General features: G+C 35.5%; 1 protein-coding gene across 1 annotated transcript in view; it reads right to left on the minus strand.

The window, feature by feature from the left end:
• The window catches only part of UNC13C (unc-13 homolog C (C. elegans)), a 191,721-nt gene that overhangs the window by 124,761 nt on the left and 41,184 nt on the right, over positions 1-25,776 (minus strand). Inside the window, exons 5-8 of the mRNA XM_010571811.1 lie at positions 24,308-24,313; positions 17,703-17,774; positions 12,353-12,572; positions 3,797-4,024 (exon numbers count right to left, since the gene is read on the minus strand). Coding sequence (XP_010570113.1) covers positions 3,797-4,024; positions 12,353-12,572; positions 17,703-17,774; positions 24,308-24,313 — 526 coding nt within the window. The remainder of the gene's footprint in view (positions 1-3,796; positions 4,025-12,352; positions 12,573-17,702; positions 17,775-24,307; positions 24,314-25,776) is intronic.

Consider the following 25,776-nt stretch of genomic DNA (forward strand, 5'->3'; position numbering starts at 1 on the left):
AACATTTAGTTAACATTCTCTAATGTCAATCATTTTGGATAATGAAGCTCCCTCAGTGTTCTCAGAAAACCAGTTACAGAGAAATGGCACTTTCTTACTCAGCAGATCAGCTCCCAGTGTGGGTTCAGTCATATCTGCCAACTTCAGTGAAAAAAGTAAGTTTCTGTTACTTTTTCACACATCTTATTACTGAAAAGACTAACTCTTAGAAATGAACTAGAACATATTTTGACTTCCCCATTCACCGTAAATCCAAAGGGAAATTTTTAGAAGGCAAGGAAGTATTCCTCTCCTATTTATGCAGGAGAATTAAGTGCCAGCTTAGAAAATGTCTTCCAGATTTGTTAACTATTCTACTGGCCTGAATACAAGGCAGCCTGAGTATCCTTTAGAGGTAGAATTAAAAGTAAGAATATGAGTTAAATATTTTCCCTGACATACCTCTCCATGTCCCCAGGGCTTGGTGACAGTCCTAAAATTCAATTACTCTGAGTCTCATGCACTGTCCCACAACCTTCAGAATGGCCTCCATTTTTCCTAATCCATCTGACTCACAATCTCAGATTTTCCCTAGATTTCTTCTGGCACATACTGCTATTCTTCAGCTCCAGGTACAGTTTATGTACTGCCCCAAATGTGATTGGGCTTTAGTTTGGACTACAGAGCCATGAATAACTAACAACACACCCACCAACTCTCACAGAGTAATTAATTTGTGGTCCACTTGACAAATGCTTTTCTCCTTCACCTCCTGAATGCCAACACTGAAAATGGCAATTCCATCTCTCAATGACCCTTCCTTGATATATAAAAAAAATTGCCATGGAATCCAAGACTATTATAGTAAAATTTTTTGAGCATGCAACCCAAATACATTCATTTATTTACAAAGTATATACATGTACCACTAATACATTATGTACATTATAAAACATACACAAACCCAGAAATTAAAAAAAGATGAGATAAAGGTGAAATAATATTTTAAAATTTTAAATTTTATTAATGTCACAGAAAACCTTTTGGCTATTACAAAAAAAATACTAATAATAATACTTTTCGTAAGAGCAATGTGATTGAATATGCTTCATTATTTTTGAAAATATTGGTTTAACACTTTGTGATACAGTGATTTGAAGATCTGGGTCTAAGTCCAGTTTATTTTCATACTCAGTTTTAAGCAGTCCAAACCAACTGACAAAGTTCGACAACTCTTTTAACACTTTGCCATGAGGTCACCAGCAAACCTCTGTGCAGTACAGAGGATATTCATGGTCATTTCCAAGCATTCTAAGGACTGTAAAGAAGAAAGACTTCACAATGGCCATCAAGTTTGACTGCAGCAAATACCTTGCAACCTGGCTTAGGAATTTTGGGGTAAAGGGTAAATGCAGAGCAAAACTGATTTTTTAGGTTTGGTTTCTTTTTTTTTAAATGATGGGTAGAACATGATGCCAGTTAGAGAAGGAATTAGCAGTCTTCTCTAACTTGGGGCACGACATATACTAAGCTATTTACATGGAAATACACATCTCAAACACCAGCAGGGAAAGATTACCACTATTCCCTCTGCAGATTATTAATATTTTGCTCCTCAGGAAGTCTGGATTCTCTTTCCATATTTCTCTAAGATCCAACAGTTAGCTTAGGTTTGCCTCTAAGTTTCTTCACTTGTTGTGGGAAATTCTCTCATGAAGAGAGAATCTTGCATTATCTCTTCAGGGTATAGTCAGCAAATTGAAGGAAGTGTTTACTTGCATCTATTTGACACCTGTGAGGCCACACCCAGATGAAATATTGTTTCTGCACTTTCAAGCTACCCAGCAAAAGATTGACAAACTGGAGAAAGTCCAACGGAGGGTTGCCAATTTGGTTAGGGGATTGGGGCATATGACATATGAGAAAGGAATGGGTTTGCTTATCCTGGAGAAGAGGAAGGCTAAGAGGAAATCAAGCTGCAGTCGTCAACTACATAAAGAGCATGTCACAGAGACCATAAGCTCCCAGACAAGCCCATCTAGTTGAGGATGTCCCTGTTCATTGCAAGGGGTTGGACTAGATGAACTTTAAAGGTCCCTTCCAACCCAAACTATCCTATGATTCTATGAAGCTGGAGTCTTCTCAAAGGCACACAGTGAAATAGTAAGATGTAATAGCTACAAGCTGCAGCAATAGAAATCCCAGCTGGATATAAGGAAAACAGTTTTACAATACGAGTGGTTAATAACTGAAACAGCTTGTCCAGTAAGTAGGACAGGTTTCCCAGAGAGAATGTGGAATCTCCATCCTTGGAGAGTTTCAAATCTAGTCTGGACAAAGCCCTGAGCAAGCTAATCTAACTTTGAAGTTAGCTCTGGTTTTAGCAGAAGGTTTGAATATACTGCAGAAATCCCTTCCAACATCACTTCCTAAATTATTCTGTGATTCATTTATTAGGTCATGATTCTGCACAACTCAAATCAGTATGAGTTTTACTTCTAGAAGAGAAGAACTAAGCCATTCAGCAATAAAAGTGAGTTTTGTGCCAACGCTAGTAAAGTGATGTTTACCTAAAAGATAGAGCGCCTGAAAATATTTGCACATTTACTGAGTAATTTGCTAAAATAATGCCATCTATCTACTCAGGGTATCCCAGTCACTTGTTTCATAAAGAAAAGAGTAGTAAAGGACACTCCTGTATTTTTTTAAGTGTGCATGTGTTTGATCTTACAGAGGATATATGGAAAATATCTTGTAAAATACGTTAGGAAAATTACCATATGTACAGGTGTGAAACATCAGGCACCAAGAACTGACTTAAACACAGCTTTTATGCAAGTTGCTGCAAGTGAGAAAAATGTGTCTTACTTAAGTACACACTATTGTTTATTTAAAAAATATAGCTTTTGTTTTACTCATTTTTAGCAAAACTGACTAGTAAAAGCTAAAAATAAGTTCCTAAAGTTTATATCCTTATCCCCCATAACAGGAATAATGCAAACCCTGGAGAAAGAGAAAATATTTAATTTACTTTTAATATCAGAAGAGGGATTATTATTTTTCATGACATTAAAACAAAATTGAGGCTAATTTAGATGTGAAATCTAACCAGAGTCCTTTACTGTTTCACATCACTGCCTTTTGATTTTTTGGCCTTTTAGTTTAATCTCTATTTGTCTCTAATCCAATATAACATGAAGTCAGGTTGACCTGTGTAGTCAGCTGAACTTTTATTTAGATTTTCTGTAGTAAGGTTTTAATTTCAAGACTGAAATATCAAAGTCAGAGGACCTGCAAATCTCTACGAGCAACCAGGCTAACACAATTGAAAGCAATCTTGAGTATGTTCCTGGTGTGCAGGTTTCCCTGGCTCAGCAGCAGTAAACTGGAACACACCCTTAGTCAAGCAACAAGAATGGATGACGAGTTTCAAACCAATGGGGTCTAGAATTGTAAGCTGCAGTGTTAGCATTATAGTCATTAAAAACCCAGAAATGCAATTGTGAACTTTAACTCTTGTAGCTGGGGGCAAAAAATTCAGCAGTAGTGCAGAAGATACTGGTAGAAGGTAGAGGAGACGCAACAAGACCATTTACTTATCTTCCTTCCTAGAGCAGTGGAATACAAAGTAGTTTTGCCAAGAGCTGTAACTTAAAACTATTCCAGTTAGGATGCTATAAATTCAACCATTTATAGATACACCAAATACGCAACTGAACACACGGTTCCAGCTCTAAATTATAATAAATCTTATTCCCGAACCAGGGGACTAGGAAAGAAGGAGCTCTTAGACCAAACAGTTCAGAAGAAAATTTACCTGTGATGGTTATTTTTGCTGACCATTTGGATGTTCCATCCAAAACACTTTGTTTTGCTGCTTTTGTGTATTGCACAAAATCTTCTTTGGAAATATTAAACATTTCCTGGATCACTTCAAACACTTCTGGTCTATTTTTCTCTCTAATCTTCATTCTTTCCTTCATAGCACTAATAATATTCTGTGTTTTATCTTCTGCACCATGTTTGGAACTTTTCTCAGCAGCTCCTGAAATGAGAGAAAAGGTCAATACTTTTATTAAAAAGTTACTATCAGTTCTTTTTCCTCCTCTAGAGTCTCCAGCCAATTCTTGGTACTGCAGTACTCAAAGGAGATAAGTGTTTTATCTGGATAATATCAAGCCTCTTATATTTATTCTTTGTGATACCTAAAATTACCAATAGATTTAGTTTAACATGACAGGTTAATATTCAACTTCAGTCAGGTATGTGTTATGCCTAGAAATATTTATTGAATCGTTACTATGCAGTACTGATCAGTACTGTGAAAATATCTGAACATGTGAGTAATATTTCTAATATAATTAGGCATACTGATTCTGCCAGAAAGCTGTGTAGAAGTGTGCAGTATCTGGGTCTGTCTGCTCTCTCCTTTGCCTCTGTTACTAGCTAAACTTCCATAATGCATATATGAATAATTCTTCAAATAATTTCTTACATTTTTTTCTGAGTCAGCATGATATAATAATATTTTCATTCCTTTCTCTCATTTTGGAGTAGGATGGTACAAGAAACCATACTTGGTTGATTAGGACACACACTTCCCTGCCCCCCAAATTAATAGAAACAGTATTTAAACCAGGTAATGTTTCCACCACATTTTTCAGAGAATTTTTAGTTTGACAGTAAGGACATTAATCTAGACTCCTGCTATGCTCTCCCACAGTGGAAATCCAATGAACAGTAGAAACAAATAGGCATAGCAGCTTCAGGTATTTTTTGACTGCTTCCAGATACATCTCAGTATTTGCTGATGCTGCCTGCACTCATGGGAAGTTTTTCATTCCTTCCTGGAAGAGTGTTCATTTAAAAAAAGTGAATTATAACATAAATCCATTTAACAAAGCATTCAGAATTTACTGAATGTAAGCATTCACTGTATTTAAGCATTTAAATTAGTTTAAGATTACCCTAACTGTCAAACACTTCTGTAACACTGACTTGACATCCTCACTCCAGATCAGTAGTGCACTCTAGCCCTTCTTTAAACATCATGCATGAACAAAGGAGTACTTCATAAAGCTCGATGTTAAGAGTGGAATCTTGTGATGGCTATGTAAGCCACTCTTCTATGCCCCGTCTCCGGAAGAGTAGACAGGACATTATACTCAGGTTGCAGCTGAATGAAGTGAATGCTTTGCCAAGAATTCTAACTCTGAAACAACCCAGGGAATTTCTGCAAGGAATACTGTGTCTAGTAGACACAAAGGAGGTTCTGGAAAGAGTGAGATAGGGATACAGAAACTTATGAATTTTAATTTTGCAAATTCATCATACTAAGAGTGATGTGAACCTGCATTACCCTGCTCTTAAGAGCTGCAAGCCAGGGAGAGGATTCAAGGGAGGTAATAGTAGTCTCCTTCCTCTTATGAAATAGAAAGATGCAAATGTATGAATAGATGTAAATATCATGGCAGTAGAAAGTAGAGAACCTTCTAACTCAACCCAACATATTTTCAGGAAAGAAATGTATTGCTTTGCTACAAAGGCTTGTGTCATGCAGATGGAAACCTAATAACAGAACACAGCTATTGCAGGGTTGGTTCTGAGATGCAGCAACACTTGGCTCTCTTTTGCCGATAACTTGGCAATGATCTATAACTCACCTGGAGCGTAACTTGACAGCATGCTTTGTTTTCACAGTACTACCAAATGCCAGCATTTAAAAAAAGAGAAAAAAAAAAAGAAAAAGATACAGGGAAAAAAAAACATAAAAAAGAATAAAAAGGAAGAAAGCTGAGCAGTAGGCACTAAATTGTGGTATTAAAACTCAATTATTAGACACCACACCTGTGCTTGTGTGATATTAAACTTTAGGGCCTTTTGCAAAACTCTTCTTGCGTGACCACCCAAGAAAATAATATATCACAGGTATGGAACGGACAGGTTCCTCTCTCCAGTAAAATTGTCATTATCAATATTTCAGTAAATATATGAGGATGGTGGAAGAGATCAAAGGATATTATCTATGTGAGAATAACTTCTAGGCTGTATTAACCTGTGGTAGCATGTCAGGTCTATCCTATAAAATAAGTCTGGAAAACAAAGAAAATACTAAGGTGATTTGCTGATTTATCCAAGACATCAAAACTACTACAGCTTTTACTGGCTTAAAAAAAAAAAAAAAAAAAAAAAAAAAAAAAGTAAAAGGAGACCATGCTGTTACAGGTTTTATTCACAGTTCTTCCCAGGAGAGCTCTGGAGAGATTTCTCTCTCTAAAAATCATAAACTGATCTCAGAGGCCCTTTAAAAGCCGAAGTGAAGTTCTCCTTATAAAATGCTCTTTGTCTGTCAGAGGAAAGGGTTTCTGATCAATGTCCCTACAATACATATCGTATTGCAATAACCTAAGTGTACTGAAAAAAACAAATGTCCATCTTGCAGTTGGGTACAAGGAAAGAAACATCAGACTTGTGTAGTCAGAATGATATCACAAATGTTGGAAACAAAAATTTAAATTCCTGCAGTGCTAAACAGACTATTTCAACTCTTGATGAGACTGACATATAAAGCAAGATGCAAGAATACTACAAATTCTATAATCAATTACCACTTGCTATAAGTATTGCTGAATTTTAGCTCATGTTGTTAAATGCTACACGCTTATGGCACTGAGTGTGACAATCATCATCATCATTATCACTAGCAGCAGTAAGTACTTTACCCTTCCAAAAGGTTGTGAAAACATCATCCAGCTAGTCATCCTCAACTCCTGGGAGGATCAAAATATTATTGTTCCCTTTAAATGGATAGTAAAATTAAGACAAAATTATGTTGAACAACTTCCTATGCAATTAGAATGCAGATAGTTCAATACTGAAGAGGAACATAGTTCCTTCTCTACAATACCACCAAACACCATTATGTTCTTTTAATGGCATTTTTTGTTGAGGCACTCTCAGCTTGCAATAGCTAAAGAAGAAATTATCAACACATCTATAGAGTTGGAAAGGGTTATCTTTCAGCATAAGATCTCAGTGAAGTCTTACAAAACAAATATTTTATGCTGTGTTTTCTTTACTATTTTCATTGTGTCTGAAGGTTTCTTAGCACATCAGAGGACAAAAAAAAGAAAGAACTGTATGTAAATATATATAATAAAGTAGGAAGCCATAATGTTGTAAGATTGGGAAAGTGTGGGATGAGATACCAGATACCAATGATTCCAGATTGTCAAAAAGGCTGAATTATATAGCTTCTTCAAGGTATTTTCCATGGCTATTAAATCTTGAGAAATCCTGAAAATCTCTTGGTCCGAGTACCTCATTTTTTTGAATGCAGAAGACCAAAGTTCTAGTGATTAAGGATTTTCCACACTGAAAAACTGGGAATTGGTAGAAAAAGAATTAAACGCTACCATGAAACCAAATACTAGTTGAAGAATTCTCTAGTGATTTTATCACAAAAGACATGATTGCTGAGCTGCCTGGAAAGCGTGACAGGTGGTTCTTGCAAGATGCAGGAAAGCAACATTTTTCATTTTCTCTTATTTTCTGCCCTTCTTTAAGAAGTACAGATACAACATCATAATCAAATGATAAACCATGGACACAATCTGAGTGGCAACAATGAAAACCTTGCTGATTTCTGAGACAATACAGATAAAATTGGAATATGCATTAAAACGCAACTTCCTTTAAGTTTTACTGAAAAATCAGCATAGCCTTCTATTTATACTAAATTATTTACTGCAGCTGTTTTTACATCCTCTGTTGCTGACATTCTATCAACAGCTCTTTTCATGTAGTATTGATCAGACTAATTAAGACAATATCGTAACTTACATTGCACAGGAAGTTAACAAGCCCCTTTTACTCTAGGGACTGATGCAAACTCAACATGATTGAAATCAATTCTGATTCAATATTGCACCTACTACTAGAAAGGGATATCTTGTTGAAGATGAGAGGTCTAATGAAAGTACTGCTGATTTTTTTTAAACCTAATTTAGAACAAGCTTAGATATTGACCTTAAAGTTCTTGAGATGTTAATTCATCTCTACAGTCTACATTAACAACCATTACATTAAAAAAAAATAAATCCCAAAGCTTGGAGGCCAATATGTCCTAGTGATTATGAGATGGCCAAAAGGATGACTGTGATAAAAATAACCACAGTACACCACATTCATTACACTTTATGATACTGTTAGCATCAGCTTTCTTAGCAATACAGATTTAACCAACTGCACTGGTCAATTCATTTTTTCAATGGAACGTTAAATATTTTTAACATAAATGAAACAAAGTACATAAATCTCATTTTCAAAGTAGTATAATATTCAAACTCACTGAACAATTCATCTGTTGCAAAAAATATGACAGGATGCTCAAAAACATTTCCATACTAATGGGAAGATTGGGATCCCTTAGGTGTGTTAAATATTTTTGTATCTGCAGTTTGCCTTCTAGAGGTTTACTCATTCAAGACTCAGTTGTTCAATGTTTCCAAACTGTTTACACCACAGATGACTTCCAATCCTATTTATTTTTTGCAGGCTTTCTCTCTATCTTATCATTTATATATTTGTAAAAATTCTTCAAAGGCAATATGGTGCTCTGAACCATTTGTTACGTTTTTTTGGGCTGGTGATATGGACCAGGGAACCTCTGGGCTGAGTTTCTCTTCAGATAAGTGAAAAGGAAGATAAAAAGGATACTTTTACTGTGGGTGTCTTTTGTAGCTTTTCAGTTTTAGCCAAGATTCAACTATTACAGGGATGGATACATCTCTCATGTCACTTGCATGGTTGTGGCACCCTGAAAAACAGCTCAGCTGTAGAAAGTTACACTTGGAATCAGTTCCTGTACTCTTGCTCAGAAGAAGGTGAACTGCAACCAGACTGGAGGTCATGCAAACAGAAATACAAAAGCATTACACTCGAGCCTAGCTGGCTTGAATGCTGTTTTCCAGTGTGTACAATGACAAGAGATTTCATCACTTTTAAGAAGTCTCAGAAAGAACAATCTCTCTAACTATTCTCTACTATGAGAAATCATAGACTACATAAGGACTGCAAGAAACTCGTAGCCCTGATATTGTCAGGGACATGATCTTGGATCTTGCTTTTCTCACAATGCTTTTATAACTGAGCAGAAATAGCTTTAGTAACAATTCCTGTTTGAACTGTGACACTCTCAAATAGCAGAAATAGATTAAAATGCTAGCTTCCACAGGCATCTCAGGAGGTTTTCATTTTTTACTCTGCAAACTTCTGCAGGAATGAGAAGACAAAGACTTAACTGCTGTTTTCTCTGATAAAAATGAATCAAAATCCTAAAAGTCAGGTCTAAATATTCTTAAAATCAGGGGTGATTGAATGTGAGGTATCTCTTTAGAATGCACCATTGATGCGTGTTCTGCTGTACTTAGTAGAGTGCATTATAGCACTGACGATCCGTGAGATAGAAATAAATGCGCTTGCCATATCAAACTTTCAATACAAAAACCCTCCCAATTACCTCTAATGTAATTCAAAAAGGGACTGAATGGCATGCAGTAACTAGGTTGGGAAGCCTGGTGGAATAGAGGAGGGTTTTCACAGATGTGAAACAAGATGCGAGACAAAAAGAACCCAACTAACAGCAACAGAAAGGTTCCTCCAAACAGAAAGGTATCGTTACAATGCTCATAACCATTTGATCTTTGCAATACTTCATTACTCTACTGTCAAATCAAGATGTCTTGTATGCATCTCATTCATGGAGTGAATCAATCCTGATTTTCTTAAATTAAAAATATTCCTGAAACAATGCATTAGAACATGATATGCTATTCTGTTAAATCCTCAGAAAGAAAACGTCCCCTTCTGATGGAGAAAGTTTCAGCTATGTTTTATTTCTAGACCATTATGTATGTAATTATGATAGGGGAATTCCCACAACACTGTATAGAACACTTGATAGTTATCTCTCTGCCACAGAATACAATCAGCATTTTCAAGGAGAAGCAAATGAGAGTTCAAGCAACGTAGCTCCAAATCCAGCAATAGCCCAATTCCTTGAGGAATGTGCAGAAAGTAAATTTCAGTTAGATCCACTGCAATCCATACAGATTTGTTTTGGAGGCCCTCCTGCAAGATGAATCCCATGTTCCATTTTGAGAATATCAGAATCAATGCAGTGCCCCTCCTCCATGTTTTCTTCCTCCTGTACATAAATAGTACTAAACAAGATGTGCATGAGGGGAGAGATTAAATTTAGGAAAGCTATTTCTACTTCCTACTTCCTCCATCAACTTAATGAGCAGTTAGTTGGCAAGTGACTTGCACATATCCTGTTGCCAGCAGAAGTACAAGCTCATCATTCTTTTAACTGATTTTCATGCCTCTAAGTCCATGTAATATAAGTGTTGTGGTTTAAGCTCAGCCAACAACTAGGCACCACACAGCTGCTCGTTCACTCCCCCCACCCAGTGGGATGGGGAGGAGAATTGAAAAAAATTCAATTGTGGGTCGAGATAAGAATGATTTAATAACTAAAGTAAAAGAAAATGTAATACTAATAATACTAATACTACTACTACTAATAATAATGAAAAGGAATATAATAAAATAAATTAAAAAAAAACACGAAGAAAAGACAAGTGATGCATAATGCAACTGCTCACCACCAGCTGACTGATGCCCAAGTGGCGATCCGCCCCTCCCAGCCAACGCCCCCCCAGTTTATATACTGAGCATGATGTTCTGTGGTATGGAATATCCCTTTAGCTAGTTCAGGTCAGCTATCCTGGCTGTGCTCCCTCCCAGCTTCTTGTATACCTGCCTGCTGGCAGGGCATGGAAAACTGAAAAAATCCTTAATTTAGGATAAGTGCTACTTAGCAACAACTAAAACACCAGTGTGTTATCAACATTATTCTCACACTAAATCCAAAACACTGTACTAGCTACTAAGAAGAAAATTAACTCTGTCCCAGACAAAACCAGGACAATAAGCCAAATGATTCCCAGCAGAACTCGGGTGTCAAATGATTACCTAAAACAGAGACATCAATGGGCTGATGTGCAATTAATTATTTTTAGCTAGTCTTAAAATGTACCTAGAATGAAATGGGACAATTAGTTAATAAGAGTGAGCAGGAACTGACATTATGAAAGCATACCTTTTTTTGTTACTATCCAGGTAATGGAAGTTATTTGCACTTATTGAAGAAGCTACGAATGAGTATCTTCTTTGCTTTATACACTTTTGAAAACTCACCACCAACAAACATATTAATGCTGCACAATATATTTTTATAATATTTGATTTTCAAAGCAAACATTCTTTTCTCACTTGTGAAACTATGTCAAAAGCTTAGCTGTCAAACACAGCCCAGTTTCAACCACAGTGTAGAATCACAATTAACCACAATTAAGCAGTTTGGTTTAGAAATTTGTCATTGATCTATGCTCCATGGGGTCAGTTGCTCCAAGATATAGTTATAGTTCCTGAACAATATGAATCTCAAGAATCCATCCCTTGAGACAGCTGCTCACGCAGAGAACACAGAGGGAAGAAAGAAGACCTGACTGGAACATCTATGTACTTTTCCTACATGTACAAGCTAGGTAAACCCTCAGGAACATATCAACAGTGAACAACGTGGAGTAACTCCAGAGTTGTAAAAGCCCTTTCCATTCAAAAAAATCAGAATATCAGAAAGTTTGTAGGTCTTGATTTTCTATTGTTTAGAATCTTGTGTAGTAATTGTGTTGTAATTTAAGTATGGTTTAAATGCACCTCAGATATTTTTGCAGGAGAATGCATGGTGACTGGAATCAATCTGGCCAGTGAAAAAACAAAGAAAAAGGTTGTTTCACCCTAATTCTAGTTTCAAAGGACTTCCTGACTAATATTTTTTTTCCCTTACACATCCATGGTTTGGTATTTTGAAGGGACAAGAACCTATTTACTCTTTCATATTTTTGTCTGTTCTACAGCATATTAATATGACTACAATAAGCATTAGGAATATATCTTTTTATCTTTGCTTTGACATTTCTTGTATTCTGAGTAAAATAAAACAAAGAGGGTTTACTTCATGTAACAAATTGCTCTGGATGTAGCCATAGACTGTGAAAAGTAAATAATATACTGATGCTACCAAACATTATTTTGTAACTGACCAGCAACTTTCAGCAAGTTCCAAGGACAAAACCAAAAGTAGGTATTTCATAAAGTTTCTGGCTAGCTCCTCAGCCAATGAACATCAACATGCCTTCACTGATTTCTGATGATCTGGCCCTTCATTTCAGGAAATATCTGAGTGTACACACAAAATCCAAAGGTGTGAAGTATAGCAAAGCTTTAGCTGTCAGGAAATACTCACTCTGCAAACAGTCAGCATTTAGAAGGTCTTGGCACTTCTCATGGCATTTGACACCACATTCGGTGCATCTCATGCCTTGTCTGGCTATGCCCCAAAGTAGACCTTCACATTCATAACAGTAGGTAGGAGTTGTAGCTGTCCAAACTTCAAAGTTATGAGGTGTAGTTGATGATATTGGATAGATCAAAGCCTGCAATGTCTTCTTGAAGACATGTATTTTCTGTTGGATAAGAACAAAAATAAACCAAGACTTCTGTTGAAGTATTGCTTAATACATGTGAACTGGAGCTAAAGTATATCTCATTACACTTACAATGTTACAAAAAATCTGAATATACATAGAAGTATGAACTAATTTGCAAAACACTGATTCACTCATTTTTCCTTGCACTTTGAAGACAAAAGAACCCTGGATGACTCTTTTGACTGATTACAGAAACAGGAGAGTTAAATTGGACTCAGGTCAGTCAATTAACATAGTACTATATATTTTTTATATTTTGAGGCAAAAAAAAAAAAAATCATTAGCATTACATTCATTAGTGCCTTTTAAGTGAATACCTAACACATTACTTCTGAATTTTTATCTTTCTACAGGAACTTAGACACACTGCACAAAATGTACTTTGATTATATACTGTGCTATCCTTTAATACTTCATGTCTATATAATCTCCTCATCAGATAAAACTGGGCCAATTTTACAGTTCCATTTTTTCTGTATTCCTATAATAGCATACTCACTACTTCCTTTTTAAGCACCAAGAGGCTTTTTATCTGTAAAAAAGAATGATCCATACTCTCAAAAATCTGGACTGTTTTGGCATAGGACCCATGACCAGTTCTAGTAGAAAAACAATTATCACCTATTCACTGATTAGTACTGCAAACAACCTGAATCTCAGCTCCTTAGCCCTTAATAAGGTGAAAACAAAGGAGTCCCTGAAGTTTTGTATACAAAACATAGGGTTACATGGCCACAATGGTCTGATTTGTTCATTTGAGCTTTGTTTTCAGGCACCCAGATCTTCTAAGTCCAGTTATTTATTGGGAATACGAAAAACTCAGCAGCCTGTAGGCAGCACTTGGTACCACACAAAAATATGACCTTGGGGTTTTTTTGTGTGTATGGGTTCCCCCCCTCAAATGCACACATGGCTGCCATAAATCTATTAGAAGTTCTAGACCTGTTCCCTTCTAAGTTAATAAATTGTTTCATTTAGAAAGAAGAAACCATATTAAAAAAGGTAGTACAGTGGGAAGTGGGATATTTCTGAAAGTCTGTCATACCATCTCTTCATCTTGTGTGGATATAATGCAAGGTAGCTGTAATGCTGGCTGTGTAGCTGTAGCAAACTGGGGAACAACATTTCGGAATTTGTGTTGTTTGTCCATACGAGCTTTAAAATTACCACCACACAGATAGAAATAGAACAGTATAGAAAGCAAGGCTGACTTACTCAGTTAAGCATTTATTAACACTCCTATAATTTTAATATTTAGCTGTGGTAAGTATATGGCAAATACAAGATATTAGCCTAACAACATGCTGACATGCATTTGATTTTATTTATCTGCATCTCCACTCAAACGTGAGAAATTCTGCTAATAATAAATTGTCTGAAAAAAAATATTTTTTTTTGTGTGCATATCCGTATAATGTTGCACAATCAGATGTGTCAATTAAAGGACTTTTGCTACCACAGGAGAATCATTATCATGTAGTCATAAATCTACTGATTCATAGGTTCAAGCACTACAAATAACAAAAAACAAATGTTAAGTAGCTTAGGCTGCAACAGGTCTTACTGAAGTTCATAGTCATATGCTAAAGACAACATCCATCCTGTGAAGTGTGGCCAAAAAACATGTGGTCAGACATTTCATGGACGTTTGATCCTAGCACCTCTGAGAACATTGTAGAAGTGAACTAAGAAAAGAAGTTGGTATAGCAATAAAGACCAAAACAAATATTGAATTGCTCTCCAAGGTGCTTTCTTAGCTTATCCTAGACAATTAGCCATCTAGTAACTCCCCTGAAAGCAAGCAAAGCTCTGCACTGGTTTGATTTGGCAGAGCCTAAGAAGGACTGGGATAGTCATGGCCAGCTAACTCAGCAAACTTCACCTTTGTGCATTTATTCACCCCCTGCTTCCCACGTCACAGCTTACCAGCTACAGAGATCAGAAAGAAAACTTCAAAAACAACCTAAAGTGAATTTACGCAGCTTGTTGAGGTATTGTGTTTCTCAGAAACCACCAGGTCTTTGAAGATTCCTTTGCAGATTATACTCTCGCACTTCTGAACTCTAGTAGTATCAGTACAAATCCTGCCCTTTCACCCTGTTCAGCTTCACTATTTTTTCACAGTATAAATAATTTTAGAATTTTGACAGTAACTTATCTATTTCTGAAATGGCATTAAGTAATGAAATGGCACAGTCCAACAGGCCTTGAAATAAACATCTGAGGGTGAATGAAGTTTTCAGCTGAAAGACACAATTTATAGATTGGTTTTGCTGCTGAACATGATCTTTCCACTGTTGTTGATAAAGAAAACTACAACTGTAAAGGAGAATTTCATTTATCTTACTATCTAGAAGCTTTCATTCCTAATACTCTTCTCTGTTTAAATATATCTATTATATGCATTCACTGAGCTCTGGGCATGGCAACATTTAGCACTGTTAATATATAGGAGGATTATTTAGTTAGGATATATGCTTATCCTCCAAAGTGAAGTTTATTTGTCATATACTACTTAAGATACTTTTTCAGTGTCATCAATGTATTATTTTCACAAACTTGCAGCTCTGCCTCTTTGTTCAGCAAAGCAATTAAACAAATGCTCAATTGAAAGCATACGTTTCAGCATCACTGAAGTTCATACTTTGATACTGCTTAAAATGTCTTTGGATCAGTGCCTGAGAACATACAAACTCACTGTGTCATGAATGTGTTATACCAGAAGGATAGCAATGTCAGGTGGCAACGTGCAAAGCATTTAACCTCAGGTTTTAATTTTTGGAGTAAGTGGCATTTGATTTTTAATAAAAGGCATTTGTTCAAAGAATTTCCATACTGAATCTAATCAGCCAAATAACCTGCTTCTGTCAGAGTTGCTAATATTCTCTCCAGAAAAAGTTGAGGGAGAGTAAAATCCAGAAAAGCTTTAATCAGAGGAATAACTTGCCCAAAGGGGATTTTCTTCCTTAACTCTCAGCGGTGACTGCACTTCTTCATCTGGTTTTGTCGAGAGTATCTGCAGAGCTCTTTTATGCCTGAAAAATGTCTGTTCTTATCGTTTTCAAATCTTGCTCTACTCAGTTTTAATGATGCCTTAGGGCATTAAGTTCTGCTGGCTACTTACAGACCAAGTACAAAAGTAGTACCTTTCACTTGTTTTAAATATCTTGCAAGTGGTTTTACTGGCTGTACCGTTACATTTATGCTCTGAAGAGTACCTACTTCTCTTTAGTATGTTTAATGGGGGCTTGGCATAAGACAGGCTTCTCTTATTCATCTGTTCTCTGAATTAGCTTTTTACATTTTCTTATCAAATGCCCTTTTATGTTTCTAAATTATATTTGTTGTCTGCCTTTGGACTTATGTTTTTATTTAAAGATTTCTTAAGAAATATCTATTACTAGTACACAGTTTTTCATATGGCCTGGTTCAAATGGAGGCCAAAGAGTATAGTGGCATAAAAATACATTCAACTTATTTTTCCCTTTCCATTTCTCCTGAGCCATAGTTCAGTAGTTTCTCCTGATTGACAGCAAGCATTGGAGAAATGTTTACATTGAGCTGTTCAAGTGGATTTGCTGCTGCCTTTTTTCCTCCTGAACAGTACCACTTAAGTGAGAATCTGTAAGTGCAGTCCAAATTATTCTTTCTTGTCCTGCATTTGTTGGCAATTAATATTATCTCCAAAACTTTCACCTTTAGCCCTCCAAATTCACAGCCTGGTGTTTTTTTGCTTGAGGGGAGGCATGTAAACAAATAGTTGTATTTATTGTCATAAAAGGTAGTAATACTTATAAATGGTTTTATTTGTTTGTTTAGTTGACATCTTTTAGTAAAGTATATGGAGTATCTTTGGGTCTTTTACTGAACTTAGATATTTTTGTAGCAGCTATAACACAGATGGAAAAAGTCTTCATTTTGCACCACTTACATGGCATAAGTTTGTTCTCTATAATTTTCCCTCAGCCTTTAACTTCTTTTTAAGATTCCATAGTTATCCTTTATTCTAACATCCTTTGTTGCTATTTTGAGATAGAAAAACAAAATAACTACCTCTTCTACTGAAAGGTCATTTCAAACACCAGCTGTTTCCGACCTCATCAATCCACCCCTGAGCACTACCAAATTATTCCTTTATGATTACCATATAGGCACAGAAAGTTCACAATAAATCAGAGAAGAGTGATGGACGTGTGTATGCTCGTGCTATGGGTTTCAGTCTCCGGAGTATCTGTCAACATGTTCTGCTCTTCCATTCTTCTACTATGGAGCTTAACAACAGTGTAAAAAAAATTCAACACTTTTTTCAAAATATATTCTAGAAGGCTATGTTTGCACTAGCAATTTAAGGAACACAAAAGAGGTCTTTATTCCTTTCAATTAGTGCTTTGCTTACTTCAGCCATGTAAATCCGCTTGCGTCACACTTTAAGTATTCCTGAAGAAAATGGCACCTGTTGTGTTTTTCTTTAAAATAAATTTCTTTTGCAAAATGTAAGTGAAGTCAATAATTGAAAACCACAACACACAGGTTTTACTAGCTATGAGAATATATTTTTTTCGAGAGATTCTCCTGTTCACTTCTTGTATGAATTAAATATTTCTTTATCTTGAATCACATATGTTATTAGCATGAGTTACATTTACAAAATCAATTAACGTCCCAGCCACCTGTATGGACTGGGGGGTTGGGGAGGGGGTGGAAATCACACAGAAACTTTCTTGCAAAGTCCTGTCATTCTAATTGTACTCATGGTGTGATGATGAGAGACAGATGCCGAAAGACTGCAGGTAAAGCATGGTGCCGCTGGACAATTTAAAATAAAAGGTTTCCCAAGTAACTATTTTTTAAACCAAAGGTTTCTTGCTTAGTCTCTTCTGACCATCATGGATGTGAGTCAGCAGAAGCAAACCTGGTCTTGTCACTGTGGATCAGGCAGCAAATTCTGCTCAAGGTCCCTGGAAGTTCCTACACAATAAATGGAATGCTTATACACTCAGTCTTATCCAGTTTGGAATGTCTAAGGCTGAAATAATTTCTGAAGAGCTCTGAATAAAAATTTCTCCATTACTTAAATGGCTTAAACCTGCCATTGAAAACACTTACCATTTCATCATTGTTTATGGAGGTCCGGATGAGCATGGCCATGGAAATACCAGATTTTCGAGCTGCAAGTGTCTGTTTAAAACAAATGCAAAACTGTTAAAAATTACACTAGTAACTCCAGTTGTTGAATCTAATGGAATGCAAGTCGTACTTGATTATGCTATTGGATTTAAGCAAAACTGTAGGAGTTGCAAAAACTTAGTTAATGTTTGCAGCACACAATTTTTAAGGCTTCAGTACATAATGCAAGCGTGCTTTCCATCATCATTACTGTTTCTTTCAGCAGTGCCTAGCTGAACTGCCATTTCTAATATAAAACCTGTTATTCAGAGGTTTATGTCTCAGGTTTTTTAAACCACAGGCTGTCACTGGTTTTTTGCTTTGCCAACCAAATGAATGTGGTACAAGGATAGGCATCCTGCCCTAATTTGGAAGCTGTCTGTGCCTGCAGCAACATGGGAGATCATTTTGTAATAGTCTTACGGTTTAAGTTGTCAGTCCAGATAATTTTTTATAACTCACTGAGCATTTTTAAACTGTCTGTATGTATATAAAATGCTACTTGTCTTAAATAAAAAGTCTTTGGGAAACCTAAAAGTAATTTTTTCCTTAAAGACAATATTCATTGAATACTATGAATAGCTATACGGAGAAATACTCTGGTTCTTGGAGGGAGTATAAAAGGCTGGAACTCTGTCTCAATCTGTCTTCTTTTGCCCACATGATGTTATGGGTATATGAACACCTTCCAGTTCTGAAGACTAAGTCCTTGGTTGTAGAGACAATCTCATTTGCTCTAGTATAGTACACACAAAAGTACTCAAAGTATTTTTTAATATACAATAAACAAGGAAATTTTATTTTCCTTACTCCAATATCCCTGTAATTTAAATGGATCCTTGAGAATTAAATAGAGAGTATAATGATCAGAAAGAAAAAGACTCTGGGAAAAGGAGTTCTCTGTGTTTTCCAAATAATATTTCAACTCTGAATATAACTTCTGCTATCAGTAGTCTTTTTGGCCTGACAGAAACAGATAAGATTTATTCCACTGTACAAAATATTAACCATAACCCTGCTAAATTGCTGTATTTTACCAGCAAAATTGGGCTCATGCATCCTTTCCCCATTCTACATCATTCCAAGTGTGCCTGTATACTTGTGCTTTACCTCTCTCCCGTAATCCAGCATCTGCTTTGTCATACATTGCTGCCCTCATAGTCTAGCAGTGTGAGGATGATTAATTATACCATCCACTAACCATAAGTCTGTTGTTGCCTTTGTTGTGAGGATACAGATTTTCACCTTACTGTGAACTGGGTCTCTGTAGTCCGCCATTACAGAGCTATTACAGCAAAAGTTTCAGTGATGTTTTGCATATGACATTCTTATTTTTGTGAAATACATATTGGGTCAGAAGCAATTTAGGCTCACATCAGCAGAGAAACTGCATCATTAATCTTTGGATGGAGAGACAATTCCAATTTCTTCCCATTTTATAATTTTTAACACTCACATAATTTAAATGGATTTTTTTTTTGTTTAGAGATATTAAGACTGTTAATTTTAATTTTAAATGTTCACTTTCCCCTGAGAACATACCCATTCAATTTTCAATAAGTTTCCCTTGATAGTAATTAAACTTGCAGATAGACACAAAATTACTAATCTTGTGAAACCAATTATAGGGTAAGGAGTCATCCTTGGCACAGAAATACTTGATTTGATTCATCACTGGCCTATTAGAGTTAATATGGGATGCAAAGAACCTCTCCCCCCCTTTTTTTTTTCTTTTAAACTGTCAGCAGTTTACCAAGTCTATGCCATTAATTTGCTATCAGTTTTCCCACTCCATTATTAATAAGTAAATAATTCTGTTTGCTTCTCTGTGACCATCTTTTCCTTCTATTTCTGTGAATATGGTAAATTCCATTAGTGTGCACCAGGGAGATTGACAAAGTGACAGGAAAGATTAAATAGAGCCCAGGCTTTTCTTCTTCAATTTTTTTTTGTGACAAAACCTAATGCTACAGAACCCACACATCAAAGTGAGAAATGGCAAGCAAAAACATGTTTGGAACAGTAAGAAGAAAAGAAACAATTTTCATAATCAGTAGAGTTTAGGTTTAAAAAGATTCATTTTAAAAGCACCGATCTTCTGATCCCTCTTGAAGCATAAGTTTCTTTTCAAAGTCTTGAAACGTAGCCACTTATATTTACTTGCCTCCAGTATGTTAGTTTTCATGTTCCTTATACTTAGAAAGTGATTTGATTCTTTTAGGTCTAAAATACACAATCCTAGCCATTCCAGGCTATAGAGCAACATGGACTAGTCAGGACAGGAATACAAAGGGCATAATAACATTAACTTTGAATATAGGGTAGTGAATGCTACTATATTCTGTCCTCCAGCAATATATCAAAGTACATGAACCAGCAGGAGAACTGCAGTTTCATGCTATCAGTATAAATCAGTAAACAGATACTATTTCCTGTGAGAAAACGGAAAGTATGGGAGCAATTTTGACCCTGTCACATGTCCTTGAGGCCCAGTTCTCCCAAGGACTACTCCTGGAATCATGTAGTTTAACCATTTTGCTCCTTAATCAGAAATGTCTCTAAAATCATACTACAGTGCCCTATATAAAATAACAAAGCCCAATAGGAAACAGATAATTAGGCTGTTCTTAATAAAGTGTTTGTCATGTTGGAAGGATAATAGAAGAAAGTGATATCTAGAGGGATTTGTGGATTAAATTTACAGGGATTTTAGTGAAAAAACTCACAAGGATTATTTACATTTATCCATCACTGTCAGAATAAACTGCATCTTCAAGAGAAAGCCCATAAATAAACTATTTCTGTTCTGAAATACTGTAGTTGGTGATAACTCAACAGCTTGAAGCACTGAACACACACAGAACAGTGTCTGTTCTTAACAATGGAATGAAGCAAGGAGGAGTGAGTATTTTGGAAAGAGGAAGGGAAAAACGCTGCCAGACACATTTATGGGAAACAAGGTGACAGGTTATGAATGCAGCAAGGAAACTTTTTCCCCTACAGCCCTTCTGTTTTTAAATAGTAGCAAGGAAGAAAGGTAAGTGTAGCTAATCATCTGGAGCCTCCAGGAAGGAGGTCCAAATTGCCAGAGCATCAAAAGAACAGGGTGAGCAACAGGAACCTGAAGCCTTTCACTATCTCCTTTAACAGGACGCAAGACTTGTTCAGCAGTTTACACTTGCTTACCCTCTCAAACTGACATTCAGATACTACCTCATGTCTTATATGAGAATTTGACCTGCAGAGTATAAAGATCTCTATGTAGGTACTGTTGTATCATGAACATATGGACAAATTTATTAAAAAAAACCCAAAACCAATAAGAGAAGATGATAAAGCAGAACACTGCGTATTTAATTTTAAAATGTTTTTCCAAATCCCTGATACAGGATTTAAAATAACTTAGTCTCATTTGTGCTCAAGTCCTCTTAGACCTCCTAATAACTTCTGTCTACATTGTCTTATGTATTACCTCCAAGTTTTCCTTAGCAGCTTAAATAAATAAATATAATTAGAAGTCATTCTAGCAAAAACATTGAAAAGTAGTAACTATAAGTAAAAGAGAATTAGACTCAAGCCACAATTAATGTTAAATGAAAAATTGTGTGGGTGAAAAAAGAGCCACCTGCCATGATGAAATAAAAGAAAGCTGTGTTTTGAGCAGCTAAAGTAGCAGGGAGGAAGGAGCAGTCAAGCCAACGTTTTGCAACTGTTCATGAATGCTGGCTGTGCCATGCAGTAGTCATTTCTCTGTTTTTACAGAGCATTTCAGTTTTCCTGATCATCTTCTCCTTCACAATTTTTTACTTTAAAAGAATCTAAAGACTGCTATCACCAGGAAAAAAAAGTTGAAGACAAAATATTTATTACCACTTTACAATTACAACCACTGTTAAATTTTTAATGCAATGTAAAACTTACTCACCAGGGGTGAATCTGACAAAAAAATACTGCTTTCAGCATTTAAAAGCTGCATGATTTCAGAACTGTTTCTTTTTGAGCAACTGCAGGTAATTTATCAAGGCCAGGTTGGATAGGGCTTTGAGCAATCTGGTCTAGACGAAGGTGTCCCTGCCCACGGCAGGGGGGTTGGGACTAGATGATCTTTAAGATCCCTTTCAACCCCAACCATTCTGATTCTGTGCTGATTCTATGATCACTCTAGGGATCTTGACTTTATTATTTCGGACAACAGATTTGTCCTCTGTTGCTTGGGGGAGGGGAGGTGGGGGCAGGAAGGAGGAAGAAATGACTCAGAAGGAAAAACTGCTATTCTCTGAAATTACTTACCCCGTTCCTACAATTTTTCTATTAAAAAAGTTGATGTCTGATCCTGAAATGTTCAACAGAACTGCAATATTAAGCTCAGAAAGTGGATTTAGAAAGGAAATGGCAACTTAGCCTAACTACACAATCATTACTAGACACCACTGTAATACCATTTACTTTTTCCTTCATATTTGTTTTCATAGCACAGACACAAGAGCATGCTCCATCCAGCCTCTAAGATCATTCTGAATAATAAGGTTAGTCAGAAATAGCATGGGAGACAACAAAACCAAACAAGTACATCAATAATTTCTTAATTTCCCCACAACTAATTCTTAATTCCTGGAACACACAGAAATGTGTGAAATAAAGGAATGTAATCATATTATTATGATTTCCATTTAGCTGAATTTAAAAAACCCCACAAATATACAAATGTTGTTTGATTTTTATGGTTTATCTATTTAATGTATGAATATCAAAATATTTAATCCAATTTGTCTATTAATGATGAAAGGAGTTAAGAAAATGGACTGCAAATAGCAGATTTAATGTAAAATAGTCCGGATATTTAGCTTTTATCTAATGATTACTCTGACAATGTACAAAACCTGAGAATACGGCAGCTGCAATTTATACAAATGTCTTCAATCTTAAAAGAGTTTAAACTACCATGATTGAGTTCTAGCCTCTATAAATGCTTTTGTTGTGGAGACACATAAAAGAAGTATCAGTGCATTATTGTTTTAGCTGAAATGGGCAGTTGTTTTATCTGGTGTGTTCACTTAAACTGTATGAACCAAACAGACCGTTTTACAACAGCAGCAAGGAATTCACAAATTATTCTTGTGTTCTTATAATCAAATGATAAAGCTAAGTAATAATACATTCTTGAATGACCAAAAGAAGAAATTTGCCTGATTACAGTGATTGTACAGTATAAAGTTACCTTTAAATCAAGTGAAACCAGGAATTTTCTAGAGTGTTCATAACAGTTGAAATGATGACTTGCATTAACAAATGCAAAGACTAAAGCATAGACGGACAGAAGAATAGAGCTAGCTACTCTGTCTATGACTGGGCAGATCACCACACCTATTTGGCCAGTGTGAAATAAGTACTTCTAACTTCCAACATAATTATTGCTATTCCTCTCCCTGGTTGTAGTCTCACCTCAAATGAAAGCTCTAACTATTATAAAGAGAGGGAACATGTTTGTTTAAAATTAGAAGTTACAGCAATTACATCAGCAAGTGCACTTGACTCTTTCTGGCTCTACATTAAACAGAGGTCTGTTCAAGATCTCTGTATTGTTATGTGAACAGCTCTCTGTATTATTACTCCACTTAATCATTTCTCCTTTCATTGTCTTACTCTCCTAGACCAGGTATATTCTACTACAACTCTCATGACCCATAGTGAAACTCATGACTGCAGCAAAGAACTGTTCCTGTAGATGGATTTTGACTGCCTTATCCTCTCTAATGACTCAATACAAAACAAGCAGGGAAAGCAGAGAGTCCTGATGCATTAGTGAAAAACTCATCTCAGAGATTTAGGAGAAAGAACTAGCAAGGCTGCTGTTGAAGACCAGATTTTTCAAAATGTGAATTTATGGAACCAAATGGGAGTCAAAGATACCATTTTAAGAAGACGTACGTCATTTTGATAGGCCTTATATTGAGGTACCATGCTGAAAGCATGAAAACTAATGGAGAGAAACTGGAAGCACAAAGTGACTAGGAAAATAGGGAGGGACCTTTACAAGTGCCAAAGTTGGTGGAAAAAGAAAATATTTCCATGGCGCATTAATTTAGTTATGAGGAAAAAATTACACTATAGTACCTAAGAGTCTCTATTTGCTTTGGGAAATTCACCTGTTACAAGAGAGATCAAAGAATTTAGTTCATTGATACAAGAGGATTTAAAAGTAGGGAACACTTTCAACTTCTCTTTATCTAGGTATCTAAGGCTGTTCAGTTCCACAAGGAAGCATCATGACTGGGTCCTAAACAATCTGCTTGTATCATTAGAGAGAATATTTGGAATACATAGATAACTTTTTAACATAAACTTTTTTGAATAATTTTGGCATATATGATGCAGGACAAGACATTCACATAATAAGACACAACTTCACTTAGGATTAAATTCTTGGTCATAAAGTAGTTTTTCTATTTTCCAGTAAAAGGTCATCACATAAACTATGACATTCATGAAATCACTAAGAGTTATTATGAACATTTTATAACATTTATCAGTACAAAAGCACTTACCATAGCCTGAAAAATCCATCCAAGATAGGAAAGAAATTATAAAGAATATTAATAATTTGTCAGAATTATTGCAACAAAAAAAATCAGATTGTATCTATTTCAGTCAGTGTCAAAAGATTCTAGCACTCATTTCTAGCAATATTATTTCTATTTTTCTGAAACAGTAATCTAAGTAAACATAATAAAAGATCATTTACAACATATCAGATCTTACAAGGACTTGAGAATTAAGTTACTGATTTAAATGAGGCATTTTGGAATCAACCTGTTACAAGCTCAGAGCTCACAGGAGATTGCTTAAAATGCACATACCTTTGAATACAAATAATCTTTCAGAGATGAAGATGACCTACACTAAGTCTGAAATAAGTTCCTCTTGAGCTGGTAAAATTGCTTTAGGTTTACAGCTGCAGAACTGAATTGTAATATAATTTACTATTTTAAAGGTAATATAATTTACTATTTTAAAGAAGTATATACTTAAAAAACATATAGTTAAGAGCTATACTGTAAGTCTATAATGATTAAATTCCAGAATAAATTTCAGTTTTAAAACTCTGCAACTTACACTTATTAAAGGTAGAATTCCTTCAAGAGGAGTTATCCTTCAATGACTGGACAGTAAAGTAGTAATCATTACATAGTAATCATTGACATATTAGAATAATAAAATGAAAATTTTATTCCACCATTCAAAATGTGAATTTTCGATTTTGTTTCACTTTTGAAAAACAATGATTACCAAGTGAAGAGTTAATATTAAGATTCTGATGTCTTAACTCATTCTGAGTTATACCTGTCTGTAAACAGTTCTAACAATTAAGAATAAAGCAAAGGACTATTTAGTATGCATAAAAGTGTCACAACATGGCTGTAAATTATAGTAATGTAAAATACAACTTACAGTGGAGTGGCTACTGTCAAAAAGATGGTTTCAATGAATGCAAGCTCTACTATGTCATAAATTGCAACTTTTCATTGATTTCAGAAGGAATTCTACTCTAAAACGGTTGCTGTGCTTTCTCTTTGTGACCATTCAGATAGTACGGTATATCACTGTAGAGTAACTGAACAGAGTAACTGAGGATACATTGAGCAATAACTTGGCAAAGATTGATCTTTTAAAGACAACTATAATAACCATTTACTTTGGCTGACTCCCCATCATTTCTTTACAATGAGAAATTGGTTTGAGGGCTCACCACCACCAGAGACTAAATATATATTTTATTGAATTATGAATTCTATACTTCAGGAAAAGAAAAATTGAAATGTGAATGGCATTTGAAATTCCACAGAGCAGAGAGATTCTACTCAATCTTGTTTAGACTGCAAGTCCCAATAAATCTGAAAAGAACTGCTATTCTTTTCATCTTTCGGAAATTTATTTGCCTAGATTATTATTATTGTCTACAATGACTGCTAAAATAACATACCTCATCTTGTACCAAAAGTATGCATAAGTCTTT

This window comes from Haliaeetus leucocephalus, unplaced genomic scaffold (assembly GCF_000737465.1).
Source record: "Haliaeetus leucocephalus isolate CR32 unplaced genomic scaffold, Haliaeetus_leucocephalus-4.0 Scaffold339, whole genome shotgun sequence".
Lineage (NCBI taxonomy): Eukaryota > Metazoa > Chordata > Aves > Accipitriformes > Accipitridae > Haliaeetus > Haliaeetus leucocephalus.